At 41.7% G+C, this 14,715-nt stretch overlaps 1 protein-coding gene across 1 annotated transcript in view; it reads right to left on the reverse strand.

Moving 5' to 3' along the window:
- The window catches only part of FER1L6 (fer-1 like family member 6), a 109,832-nt gene that overhangs the window by 1,729 nt on the left and 93,388 nt on the right, over nt 1-14,715 (reverse strand). The window contains exons 36-39 of the mRNA XM_040979455.1: nt 14,545-14,643; nt 11,012-11,253; nt 9,643-9,806; nt 432-532 (exon numbers count right to left, since the gene is read on the reverse strand). Of these exons, the coding sequence (XP_040835389.1) occupies nt 432-532; nt 9,643-9,806; nt 11,012-11,253; nt 14,545-14,643 (606 nt within the window). The remainder of the gene's footprint in view (nt 1-431; nt 533-9,642; nt 9,807-11,011; nt 11,254-14,544; nt 14,644-14,715) is intronic.

Consider the following 14,715-nt stretch of genomic DNA (forward strand, 5'->3'; position numbering starts at 1 on the left):
TTTGGGCATCAAACCTATGAAATATTTCAGAAGCATTAAAAACTTTGTCTGACAACTTTGGCAATGGGATAAAACTTTCTAATAAAGGATAAAGACAATTTTGTATGCAGTGTTACAGAATTTATAGAAAAAAACTTGTGTGAATCTGCATGAAAAATCTGTAGACAAAATACATGAAATGATTTTAGAAAGGTCTGTGTGGTCACTTACAAACAAGGTCCTTTTCCATTTGCCCAGCATCCAGTGCCTTTAGAGTAGTTTTTAGTTGAAGAAACAAAAGGCCAAATAGGTTGGACAGCACCAAAGGACTGTCACCTGACTTCATAATTCTCCTGAGGGATGCTCTAACAAAAGACCATCACCCTCCAGTACCCTTGGGGCTACCAATGTCCATTCCCATTTCCAATGCAGCCACCCACAACTCCACTCACTTGGGCTTGGCCAAGGGTTCCGGTTCCTTTCTGGCCTTTCCGACTGGATTCTTCTCAGCTTCTTCTGCTGTCACAAGATGAAACTCAGCCTCAACCTTCCCCTGTATAAAGAGAAAAGCTGCAATTTCTAGTCTCCATGATCTATTGGGACAATAGCAACCATCAAGAAATGTTATCACGTCAGAGAATGCCAGGAAATATTTGAATCATTCTAATGCTTTATTTTGCAAAAGACACATTCTACTGCCTTTCTAGTCTTGGAAGAAACAATTTTTTTTTTTAACTGATGAACAATTAAAAAGACCCTAGGGTGATGATTCTGTTGAGTTAGGAAGGAGTGGGTCCACCTGTACGCTCAGATACACATTCTGCAGCTCAGGCTATTCTGCACATAACCTTGTAACATGTGAAGAAATGGTCATAGTTGTAGAAACTTGGTATTAACCAGGAAGGAGTCTTGTTCTTTGAGCAGCTGGACCTTTAGATTTGCTACTTTCTTTTCTGTCAGTTCTCAAGAACAAATCAGTGGGCATGACCTTGCGTTTGTCAAATGACTTTTCCATCACCCTCATCGGTGTTGTCTTCCTCATTAATTATCCTAGAATTTTCCATTTATCCTAGAATTCTCCATCCTCTTGTCCCTTCAATAAATAATAGTCCCTTTGGCTTGAAAATTGTAAATACTGTAAGTCTAGATAGTTTTGGATTATCACAGGATGAAACAAGATGCATATAAAAGCTGATAGCTATTCTTGTTTGTTTATGCACTCATTCACTATTACAGGGTTCTTTTTTAGATACTGATGACCTAAGAATGAAAAAGAAAATAGAACCCTTGATAGCCTGGGTTTCCTGTTCTTGGCAGGTCACCCCTTCCTCCTTCTGCCTTTTCTTTGTTCATTTGGTATGTTAAGAGTCAAGGTGACAGAAAGGAGGCACGACTTTGGGGAAAACAGCGTCATCAAAGCAGAGCTTCTCTCTCTGATCCTCATGTGGATTGGGCGTTACTTGACTTTTGAAGCATGGCTGATTTCTTACCTAGTGAAAAAAATAAAAGATCTTTTTGAGCAAATAGTCTCAGGTTTACTTATCTATTCCATCCTTACAAAGCAGACTTCTTCATAAGCAATCTTGGTAGCAGCCATGGCAGTGCAATCATGGCAGAAACTAGACAGAACTAGGGTACTTGCAATGGGGAATAGGGGCAAGAGGAAAGAGAGACTTGAGATGCTCAAAATTGGAACATACGTGTAGTGGGCTTCTATTACAGATGAAGTTGTGAATTCAATTCTATACAGTAATTGTTTCTCAGATTTTAACTCCACCTTACCCTGGCTAGGCATTAACTTCCTCTGATTCACAGATATTCTTTAAAGCCATATATATATGCTTTCTTTGAATCTCTCTGCAAAACCTTATTCCTGTAGGCAATGATTTGCATGTATAAGAATCAGGAAATATTTGAAAATCCTGGAGAGGTGGAATATCAAGTTTCTGTTAATTGTAATCAGTCTTCCTTGTAATTACCAACATTGGATAATAATATAAATATAATGCTTTATTGAGTTATCACTTTGTTCTAATTCTATCAACCTCTTCAATCAATTGATCATATCTATCAATCTATGTATATCTATTTATTTATCTATTGGCCTATCGTCTCAACAGGCAAGGCAGGTCTTTTTATAAGTGAAGAAACAAAGCAACAGAGGTTAAATAACTTTCACTATGTCACATACACAATAATCTAACCAATGGAGTTTGAACCCAATTCTGAGTGATACCAAGCTCAAAGTACAAGACACCAGGCTGCCTCTCAACTTATGTGTCAACCTGCCAGATAACTAAATTAACAGGTTTACAAAGCCCTACCCAACATGAGATTTCATGACTATTTTCTAAAGATACTTGTCATATTTTATCTGAGTTTCCTTATTTACCCAAGAGTCATTTGCTCTCTAGAATATCTGCTTCAAATTTCTACGGTTTATGAAAAGCAGAGCTAGAGCCCAAAGAGCCCTAGCTATATGTGGTGGATGGTATGTTGTTCTCTCTCTCTCTCACTCTTTCTCTCTGTTATTCTCTCTCCCTTGCCCCTCTGCACTGCATAATAAATAAAAATAAATTAACTTAAAAGTGTAAAACCACAACTTTCAGAGTGGGCATTTGGCAGAGTGGTTAAGTAGTCTCCATCCCAGATCAGAGCACCTGTGTTCAAATCTCAGCTCGACTTCCCTTCCTGTTGATATGTACCTTAGGATCATCAGGCAGTTGGGGAAGGAGCTGGGTCCCTGCCACCCATGTGAAGATGTGTGTCATGCTCCCTGCTCCTGATTTCAGCCTGGTCCACACTCAGCCATTGCAGGCATCTGGGCTGTGAACCAGCGGACAGGATATCTATCTTTTTGTTGTTGTTGTTGTTAGTCTGTTCCTCTGCCTTTCAAATAAATAAAATTTAAAATAAGTATGACCTTCTCTGGTATTATATGAGACATTTACATAAGTTAGTGGTAGAAGTAGGCTGGCAAAATCCCTTAGGAAAAGGAATATATATGCATACATATGTAGACATGTGCACATAAACGCACATACCATATCCATGCATACATATATGTACAGCATCTTATATGAATATAGTGATACTCTAGTCCTATAAATTCCATTTCTGGGGAAATAATTAAAAACTCAGAGAAAGTTTCATACAAAAAACAAGGTCATTATTTTAGACGTTTCAAATGATCTTATTTGACCAAATCTTGCATTTTCAATGCCAAAATGTAGGTCTACCACCTCTCCAATGAACACTGTTTCTTTTGTGTGTGTGTAAAAGCTGGTCTTCAGAAACTCAGACCCAGAATCTGGGGGGCTTCTTGGCTCCTGGGTGATTATTTGTAGGTCTTTTCAGTGGGCAAAGTTATATATGGGTCCATAGTGATTTTTTTTTTTAAAGAGGAAAAATCCATTTTGCAGCATCAGATATGACCTTTACATCAACTCTTGATTTTAAAATATGGCAATTAAGGAATATCATTAGCATTTATCCTGTCTTAATGCGGGAAGCAAAGTGATTGTAATTTGTTTCCATGTCTAAGAGGACACTCTCCATACAGATGTATGTCAATTCATAAGTGAAGAAATAATGATAGTGACAGATAGAAATAGACATATGGGAGGAAAGAAGGCAGACAAGAATTAAGGAAGGTGGGACAAATCATTTTACATAGCCAATGAAAGCATGAATCAAGCTTCTCAATAGTTGCTGAAAACATTAGGTGAAAGGAGGTGACACCACAATGTCAAAGTGTTGCTTGACCAGTTACTTGCTGCACACAGAGGGAAAAATGGAACTTTATGATATAGAGATCTTTTGAGTGCCAACACCACCAAGTGAGCAAACAGTTCCCTAAGAGTGAGACCATCTGGTAGCATGTGCTGCCTGCCATGATTCACTGAGAACTAAATAGTATCACATCTGACGAATTGTTGCCAAACATGTTTAACTAGCACTGATAGAGGTGTTGTACTTCACTTCTAGTACACGGGAAATGCAGAGAAAAGAATTTTTAAAAGTAAGCTATCGATCAGGCCAAGTCTACAAAATAATTGATGTTATGAGGGTGAGGGGAAGTGTGTCAGAGGAATATTATTTTTAAAATAAAGTCAACTAAATGCATTATAACCAAAAGCAACACAAGAACCACAACTGGGGCCTAGCACAATAGCACAGTGGCTAAATCCTCACCTTGTACAAGTCGGGATCCCATATGGGAGCTGATTCATGTCCTTGGTTCTGCTCCACTTCCCATCTAGCTCCCTGCTTGAGGGCAGTAGAGGATGGCCCCTGTCCTATGCTCTTATGAGATCTAAACTTGCTAAACATTAAGTGACCTGCCTACCACTGCTTCAGCTAAGCCATAAGCAACGGTTTGCTGAGCATTTGCCTGATTCAGTGTTGAATGCTTGCTGTGGCTCTGGTAGTAGACAATCACTTTTTGCCTCAAACTGGAAGCACCGGACTTTCCTTTTAGTTACAATTCTCAATGTCCCTGGACTTAGCCAGGCTATCTGCTGATGTGTGGAGTTCACTGTAAAGAAATTTCCCAATCTCCTGCTCTTAAAAGAGGCTGCTCTCCCTTGCTCACCAGTTGCTTTCTCTTGAGAACATTGCCACAGGACACAGAAGATGTGCCACAAAAAGTGCTTCACAAGGAACACACTCCATACATTCTCCCTTTCGTTTTGTCACACTCACTTGTTCCCAGCAGCCTCTTGGAGCTGTTTTCCCTTACTATGAGGACAACCACCTTCTACACTAAGAGCCCTGTGATCCAACTGCTTAAATTGTACTGTGTGGAGGACTCTGATAAGCAGCTTTAAAAATAACCTGTCAGGTGGCAGTGTCCCTTAGCCAATGACTTTCTACCCACCAGTGGCTGGTATGAAAAGACAGAGACATTTCCAATACGGGCTTCGAAGCACGGATGTGACATAGGTAAGCAGGTAGCTAGCAAGCAGCAGCTGAGGTCAAAGCCTCTGCCTGCAGTCTCACTTGTTACCAGTATTGCCAACCCCTTCCTAGCAGTAAAAAACAGTGGTTTCTGCAAAATGACCACTGAGAAGTGTCAAGTGTCAAAAATAACCAACAGGACTGCAGGTGGCGTCCTTGCAACGACCCTCAGCTCACTAAAAAAACATGGTAATAAAATAACCATGAGGGACACAAATACTCCCATCCTGTACTTGATGTCATGACACTTAGGAATTTCCCAAAACTAGGCAGGAAATGGGAATTACTCAAGCCCAGCTCCTGCCTCCATCCCTTTGAATATTCAATTAAGCCTAGACAAGATACTACACCCCTATGCCTCCAATTCCTGTAAAGGGGTGGACCCAAGTCTTGCCTCTAAGGTCAGCTCTCTGGAAAACAGCCCACAATCCCTCTCCCTCTCCAGGATATGCTTCAGTTTTGCATGCAAGTAGCTTTTGTTCCTCTCTGGAACTCTACCTGGACCCAGCCCCTAACCACAGTGGGACATCCTGGGTAGGGTTGGAATTAGAGAATGTCCTGGGAGTGCATCTAGGGCTGGTGCTACAGACACAGAAACTGAGGTGCATGCTCAAGGAATGCCCGGAAGAGCCAGGGGGTTCCCATTGCTGTTTCACTCTGAGAGCCTCCAACTTGCTGCCACTTCAGCAGAAGGCAGTGATCTAGCTTTCTGGAAATGGCTCTGGGTTATTTCCAGGGGAAATGGCAAGAGGCACATGGAAGTCAGCTCTCAAGCTGAAGTCAACGTTGCAGCTTGAGTTATGATGTAGGCAACAATGCAGTCAAGTTTTACTTTCCTTTTAGGAGGCACCAGAACAAATGCACATGAAAAATAAGAGGCTTACCTCTCCTTCTTGAAAATAAGGAAAGGGATTTTTCCTTTCTCTCTCTCTTAGAGCATTTACTCTAAAGAAGTTAAATCTTCAGCAGTTTATTTTTTTTTTTTGAAATGTATATAAATCCTTTGGAAAAGTGGCAGAATAGTGTTTTTGTCTTCAACACCCAGACTGTCTTTTCCAAGAACCTAGGAAGCAGCTCTCTGAAACGTCTACAGCAGGGAAGGTAACAACTCCATCTGTTTCTGGGACAGGGTGGGTGCTTAACTGCAGGCTCACCTTGCTCATAGTTGCAAAAATACTCCCTGTCTCAATAATAAAGAGCTCTGCTTTCCCTCTAAAGAACTCCAACTAGTTAACACAGGCTTTTACTCCAATTACAATGTGAATCTAGCATTTCTAAGCCATCAAGTGGTGCTGTCCAGTCCACTTACTTAGTACTACTTAATTTGGAAACATACATATGCATGTATGGGTTACAGACGCTTGGCCACACAAAAGGGTAAAATTCCTTTCTGTCTGGAAAATTTCTTAGCAGGTTACTTATGATACAAAGCACACTCTGGCTTAATGATTATAATAAATCTCTGGAGAGGTTTTCTGTTGGGAGAAGATTTAGTTTTCAATTAAATTTCTCCCAAAAACATCATTGTAGACTTTATATTCATGGGGAAGATTTCTGATGACTGCAGGAATAGTTTGAATGTCCCTTTTGTGTCCATGGCCCTTTTCCATTACCAAAAACCAAGTTTGTAAGGATTAAATGTGTTTATTGTCGCTATTAAATATTTCAGATTAGGGGACAAGGTTCCTTGGTGCAGCAGGTTAAGCTGTTGTCTATGACACCAGGATCCTGTAGAACACTGGTTTGAGTCCCAGCTCCTCTACTTCATATCTGGCTCTCTACCGATGCACCTGGCAGAAGATGGCCTAAGTACTTGAGTCCTTGCCACTCATGTGGGAGACCTGGATGGACCTGGATTGGTTTGAATCAGCCCTGGCTGTTGGGCTGTTGTGGTTGTTTACCGAGTGAATCAGGGATAGAAAATTTCTCTTTGTAAGTGGGACTTTCAAATAAAATTACTTAAGGTGATACACTTGGTAAATAACAAAGCCAGAATTTGAATTCAAGATGGCCTTGGACCCACTGTGCACCTGCTCCTCTGGAGGAGCAGACTGCCATGAATCCTTCCATCATTACCCATCACATTACGTAGGCTCCTCTAGGGCAGCTCTCTGAAACTGATACCCAAACAGCCTCAAAGGCCTGTGAGATTTGGCTTCAGCTCTCTGCTTCACTGTCACCACCTTCACTTAACATGCCATGATTGTAGGAACTGTTCATGTGTTTTTAGTTTGACTTTTCCAAAGCACTGAATTCATTCTCACTTTGAGGTTTTACTCTATCAGAAATTCTGTTTCTCCCATTTTTTTTCCTCTAATGGCTCACTACCTTAAAAAAAATTTATAAAACATAGAGACAGAGGCATACAGACAGACACAGATGGCTATCTCATTCGATGGTTCACTCCCCCAAAGCTGGCTGAGCATGACCAGACCAGGCCACAACTAGAAGCCAGGAACTCCATCTGGGTATCCCATGTGGGTAGCAAGCAGCCAAGCACTACAGCTAACATCCACTGTCTTTCAGGGTAAGAAGCTGGCATTGGAAGTGGAGCTGGGGCTTGAACCCAGGTGCTCCAATATGGGATGTGAGCATCTTAAGTGCTGTCTGAACTATTAGACCATATGTCACCCAAGTTCATTACTAGTTATTCTTCAGAGATCAATTTCATAGTCACAGAATTTACTCGTTCTGCACTATATGGAGAAGAAATCTCTGCGCTGGATGCTCTCACTGAGTACTTGGTCTCTTGTCCAGCCCTTGCTTTCAGTAATTACTTTCTTAGTGCTATGTGTGCCTTTGCATGTGTATCCCGGCATAGTCTGATTTCATACTACAAGCTCTGTTATGACAGAGACCATGTTCAAATTGCTCAGATTTTATCCTCAGGACCTATCGATTAATAGATTCTCAGTAGATATTTGTTGTATTGAATAAAGAAATAAATGAATTATAACGGAAAACAAAGAGGTAAACCAGTACTGAATAAAATAAAAAATCTGTACATATTTGGCAGACTCCAAAGGGATATAAAATATAACCCAAGAGTACAAGAATAAGTTTATGCAGAATGGAATTAAAAGCCAAGTTTATTTTGATATAATAAAACTTTGAAATCCATGTATCATTTTTAATAACATAGCTTTTCCATAAGCTTAATATGCTTTTTAAAAAATTTGTACCAAAACAAGCTTAAATTAAAAAAAAAATGTGAGACACAAACACACATTCACCCAGGGAAGGAGAATGCGGGGGAATAAGAGAAGTAGGAGAGAGGAAGGAGATGGGTGAGAGAGTGATTAGAAGGGGAGAGGAGAAAGGGAGAGAATGAGACTTCTATTAGTGACCCACTCCCCAAATGCCTACAACAGCCGGGCTGGGCTAGAACAAAACTGGGAGCTGAGAACTCAAGCAAGTTCTCACACACGATGTCAGAAACTCAGTCACTTGAGCCCTCACTGCAGCTTTCAGCATCTGTATTAGCAGGAAGCTGAAGTCAAGAGCCAGAGTCAGGAACCAAACTCACGCGCTTTGACATAGGTCATAGGCCTGTTAACAATTAGGTGAGACATCCACCTCTAAACCACCTTTCTGTATTTATCTATTTAAGATGGAGAGGTGGGGGAAGAGAGTGTCCCATTCTGCTGGATCACTATTCAGATGCTAACTGCTCAATGGCAGGCCAAGTTCAGGTGCCAGGAACTCAGTCCAGGACTCCAATATGCGCAGCAGGGACTCAGGGACTTGAGCCATCACTGGTTGCTTCCTGAGGTCCCCATGAGCAAGAAGCCGGAATCAGGGGCTTCTTGAATACATGAACTCCAATACGGACTGTGGGAATCCCAAACGCTAGGCCAAACACATGTCTCCAATTTTAACTCCGTTTCTGTAAGTGTATTAAAGGACTCAGACTAATAATACACAGTCATGCTTGCATAATCTCTACGTATTAATTTATAGAAACCAGAATTATGTCACAAGGTAAGAATTTGGGTTTCTGGCTTTCTGGGTTCTCATTTCTCAGCTGACCTCAGACTACAATCTGATGATGCAAACCATCAGACGAGTGGTCCTTCTGCAGGGGCTGCTCTGAGCTCTGATGGTGCTCACCATGGCTCTTCCCCCGCAGAAGGCACCAGCATCTTTCTCATCGAGACAGTGATGTTCTCCTACATGGCCTCTCAACTCCCTGAAAGACAACTGGGTCCCTCCCTCCTCTCTGTCCCTTTCCTGTGTTTTGCACTTTGATTATTTCATGTATGTCTCAACATATCGATGCCCTTGTCCCTCTCCTGGGACTCCCAGCTGGCTCAGGGTTTAGAAAGGATGGATCACTTTTTAAATTGAGTCTCCCATATGAGGGTGAAGGAATAAGTTAGCTACATTAAAATTGCACATTAGTCAGGATGTGATGCAGAATTTCAAATAATGTTGAAAAGAAATTAATGCCAGGGGCACAAGGTCAGGCCAAAATTATAGGAAGCAACCTCAACAGAGATAACTATTAAATCAAGTATGCCGAAATATGGCAGGCTTAATGCATTTATAAAGCTTTAAATTCTCACCTCTCAGTGGAATGCCTGCTTAAAGAGCTTTATGTCACTTCAAAGCACTTAACTAGAAGTGCGCAAAATGATTCATTCAGAGAGCATGATGTCCCCTGGCTGTCCCACCCCCACTGCACCCCCAACACCTGTCACTCACCGTGAGTTCTTTGCTTTTAGCAAAAGGCCACCAGCCACGTACTCGTTTCTGCTGGAATATGGAGATCTTGTTGTCCTCACTTGCGTTTTCAAACTTGGAGAGATCACAGGCTTTGGCTGACTTGGCTGCCCGTGGGAAACTGTTGAGGTTCATTTCCAGGGTACCTATGGGATGAGGCCCATCACAGACCAGGAAGGGCATTTCAAAGTCTTGGAATGGCTTTTCAAATACCACCTGCTTTTACCCACTCACCTGTTCTCCCACTCACTCCCTACTCCTTCAGTCAGTCTCACAACTGCATGCCCAGGATTGGGAATGCAAATAGGATGGAGACATGTCTGGCATCACCCAAGAAGGGGTGAGTGGTAGCAGGTAGGAGATAGAGCAGAGCTGTCATATTTGACTGGCAAGCTTTGGCTTTGGGCGTCTTCACTGCTGGGTAACCTCTCTGCTCCCCAGGCTGGATTGTGTACCTCAACTTTCTCCAGCCTCAGCACTTGCCCTCTTCCCAGGATCCTCTTCCCTCTCTCACCTTCCTTTTCCAAGTCAGGGGCTAACCCTGCCTGCATTTGTACTCGCTCTGCAAGGCAGATCATAAACCTCACTGGGTTGTTAACAATGCTTTTTCAATCAGTGAATGAAAGAAAGTTTGAGATATTGCCATGAGAGTTCTGTATTTCTTGGTGACAGCTTGTTCATAATACTAAAGTAATCACTGTTAAATGCAGAAAATTTAGAGCATGTACATAAGCAAAACAACAGCAATGGAAAAATCTTCCATAATCTCATCCCTCAAATTCTCTCTCCCTCTCTCGTCTAGAACATTCCCTTCATCTTACACATGTGAACATTTATTTTCTAAACATGGAATTAGTCCCACTGATTCTTCACCTAATGCACAGCTCACACCTTTCCAATTCATTAAATATTCCAAAATTTATAGTGGCCCCAGGGTTATACCTTCTTAAATATTTGCTGTGTGGGTTGTGGTCTAATTGTACTATCACATTTACAACTTAAACCCCCACCCTATGAAATTATGTGGCATTACCATTCCCATATGGTAATATCACATACTAACCCCCATTGTGCAACAGGGGGAAACTGAGGCACATAGTGGGCCTGTGTTTGGCTCAGAGTACAACAGCTTCTTAGCCATAAGAGCCAAAACCAGCTTACGTCTGCCTACACAAGGATGCACTACAGTTGGTTTAGCCAGTACCTGCTTGACAGCTATTTGGGTAATTTCTAATATTTTGCTGTCATAAATAACACTGAAATTATTTTGTCACTGAATCAGATCAACCTCTGCAAAAGCTAGCACAGAATCTTTCACATAAGTATGTGTTGGACAAAGCTGCTGGCTTACCCAGGAAGTCATCCGAGGACAACCTTTCAAAATCCCAAACTTGCAACACCAGCACAGCTGGAGTCTTACACTCCATCTTCTCCAGGGAGAAGATGTTCTCCCTCTTGGTGATAACCATTTGCTTCTCAGCGGGCAGGTACTGAAAGGGAAACAGGAAGCGCCAGTTGAAGTTGCCCTCTCCAGTCAGGGAGTTGTAATGCACGTCTGTCTCCTGCTTGTCATCTTCCAAACCCTTGATCCACCTGAGGGAAGATGGGGCAAATGTGAACAGTCAGTGTACCCTAGGTAGCCATCAGTATCCTCTAAAGTAACTGAATTAGTTTCAATGTGGTCATAGCTTGTAGCTCCAAAATTGAGTAATTAGCTTCAGAGGGAAGTTTCCATTTTCACAGGGCGGAGAAAGTAAAAGGCTGGAGGACGGAACCAGAAACAAGACCCTCATTTCAAGGTGGGTGAGGGAGAGTAGTGGTTGGGTAGACCTGAAGCACAGTCAAGACAGAACATTCCAGCAGCTGGAAATAAAAAGGTAACTGGAATCCTTGTCTCTTTGGGACAAGAGATTGTGACTTCCGTCCCTGGGACCTTAGAACAAGAGCCCCTACTAGATCTAACTGGGCTGCAGTCCTGGCTCTATTTTTTACAAACTCTGCCATCTGACAAGTGACTTAGAGACGACATCTGTAAAATGTCTTGGGGGCTCTAAATTACTGGTCATCCTCTTGTTTCTTAGTAGCATGCAGTCTTTTTCCTATGGCTTCATCATAATAAAAGCTATGATTAATATATGTTGACCTCTCACTTCATGCTGCATTATGGACAAAACGTTTTTTTTTTTTTTTTTAAATTCAAGCTGACTGATAATCACACCACTTGTTTTCTGAAAACAGGCATCATTCTTCTCCCAGGGAAGAAGAGCGCAGAGTAAACATTCTTCTCATCACACAGAAATAGTTTCTCTATATATATATGTGTATGTGTGTGTGTACACGCATACATATGTGTGTACACGTGTGTGTATATCTTGCTTCTGTTATAAGGTTAAAAGGAGCCTGGATGTTAGGGAAGTCTTGGGGAGCAGAGAAAGCCTTTGACTCATGGAGCTACAGTTATAAGAGAGAAAGGTGGAGGAGTGTGAGAGGGATGGCAGAAGCCATGAGAGAGAGTGTGCAGCAGTCCTTGAAGAACAGGTGATGGTTCAACTCTAAGAGTTGGTGTAGATGGAAAAGAGCAAGGGAAAGAGTGGTATGAGATGAGCTAGAGAAGTAGACAGGGGCTTGTCACATGGGATAGATTAGAACACAATAAGAGTTGGAATTTTGGTCCAGAGAGATTGTCACCAAGGGGTTTTAAGTACAAAATGCACATGATTAGACTGTGTTTAGAAAATATAACTCATGTTTAAACCTAGAGACCAATTCTTAGCAGCGAAGGCTGACTGTAAAGAGGCTACTGCATGAGCCCGGTGTGATGGCTCAGTGGCTAAATCCTGACTTTACATGTACTGGGATCCCATATGGGCACCGGCTTGTGTCCCACCTGCTCCACTTTCCATCCAGTTCCCTGCTTGTAGCCTGGGAACGCAGTGGAGGATGGCCTACAGCCATGGGTACCTGAATCTGCCCGGGAAATCCTGAAGAAGCTCCTGGCTCCTGGCTTCAGATCAGCTCAGCTCTGGCTGTTTACAGCCACTTGGGGAGAGAACCAATGGATGGAAGATCTTTCTATCTGACTATCCTCTATGTAAATTTGCCTTTCCAATTAGAATAAATAAATATTTTAAAAAGAGGCAAATGCAGAGAATATTGGTGTTGCAGGGGTTCCAGAAGCAAGTGAAGGAGGAGGTGTGGGGAGATGCAAGGAAAGGCCATTGCTGATTGCTCTTTAGGAGGTGCAACAGAATTTGGTGGCACATTGGAAATAAGGGAGATCACGAGCAAAGATTCTGCAGATCCAGGGCTCCCAACATGGAGTGGAGGGTTGTGCCAGTCATTGACACCAAGAACAACAGAGAAGAAACTGTTTAGGGGGTTAAGATCCTCAGTGTGGTTTTAGACTTGTTGAGTAAGAGGTGCTGCTTCTGACAAATCCATGTAGATAAACACATTGGAGTAAGGCTTGCCAGGAATGGAGCCGGAGGTGACAACTGACACCATTGCTTATCTGGGCCGCTTTATTCAAGAGAGATACTAGATGAAAATGTCAACAAGTGAAACAAAACAGTGTGAGATGAGGAGACGGCCCAGACATTATTCTGAGCTATTGAACTTCTTGATGGAAGGAAAGTGGCTGAGAAATGACTGAGGGTAAGAGCAAATGAGAACCATGTGTTGCTGTGAAAGTTAAGGTGAGAACCACAAAACAAAACAAAACAAAAAAACATAGTCAGCTATCTCAAATGTGACTTGGGGTCCAAAAGATGAAGACTAGTGGGAAAAACCAAGCTACTTAGATTTAGGAAAATGTAACGCACAGGCACCTTAAGGAGACCTGCTTTGGTGGGACATTGGGAAGAAAACCATATTGGAGCTGGATGAGAAGTGAATGGGAGGGCAGGAAATGAAGAAAGTGAATACACAGCTCTTTCAATACATTTAATGGGCCAGAGTTCTGGAAGTCTCAGCTTGAACTCCTCCAGAATCCCTCAAAGTCTTGATTCATGGTATCATCACCTTTACAGAACACACTAATCTTTCTTGAATTGGTGACAAGAAAGCAATTTCAGTGGATCTTAATTCGCTTAAAAAAAAAATTATTTATTTTGGGTCATGTTACTCCTAATACTCTTGTTTTGTAATCATTTAAGTTGTTCTTATATGCTTGTCCTGAAAAAAGAAAAAGAGAGAAATTGGAACTGTCAGACATGCTGTGACTACCAAATGCAAACAGCCATTTGGAAGCAAGTTTCTTGCTTTGGAAAGGCAAACTAATACCAGCATGTGACCAGGATGAGTTTTTTACTTCAGAGGTAAATTCTAGTTGAGGGTGCAGATTTAAATCCCTTGCTTCTGATGCCTTATCACCTTATCTTCCCTCATGATTAGGGTCTCAACGGAAGCAGAGCCAAGATGTAAGAGAAAGATAAAAAATAATTTACTCCCTGCCTTTTAGATTAGTATCATTTTTATTGGTAGCACTAACAAATGGGAAGGTATAAATTTTCCATGAAGTCTTTAAAATTTGCTAAACAGATCAGTTTTCCATGAGCAGTACCACTTCTCGCTCTGTTTCTTTCAGTTTGGAGATAGCTACATTGTGAGTTTTCACTTGACAAAGTTTAGTTATTGAACAGCTAGCTAAATGATTTATATGATAGGATTTTCTCATGAAAACTATTTCCTTAAGAATAATTATAGCAAAATAACCAAATACAACAGATATCTGACAAATAAAGTGGCCTTATCTGATGGAGTGAGTAAGATGAGCTGCTTCTATAGAATGTGGAAATTGCATCTAGCATCAGGTACAGATTTGGTTAGAGATAAAAGGAGCAGGGAGAATAGGAGAAGGGAGGGTGGAGCTTTTCTTGACCTTACCCTTTAACATAAATATCACTCGATTTTTGGCCTGTGAAAATATTCTCATCTTCCAGAATGACATCCTCGGTGTTCCAGATGATCACTCTGAGTTCATACCTGGGATGAAGAGGATGGCGTCAGGTGGCACCGAAAGGCAAGTCAGATGCTCTCCATGTGCCACTGGGATCC

The sequence above is a fragment of the Ochotona curzoniae genome, unplaced genomic scaffold (genome assembly GCF_017591425.1).
Source record: "Ochotona curzoniae isolate NIBS_2020 unplaced genomic scaffold, NIBS_Ocur_1.0 contig_3190, whole genome shotgun sequence".
Lineage (NCBI taxonomy): Eukaryota > Metazoa > Chordata > Mammalia > Lagomorpha > Ochotonidae > Ochotona > Ochotona curzoniae.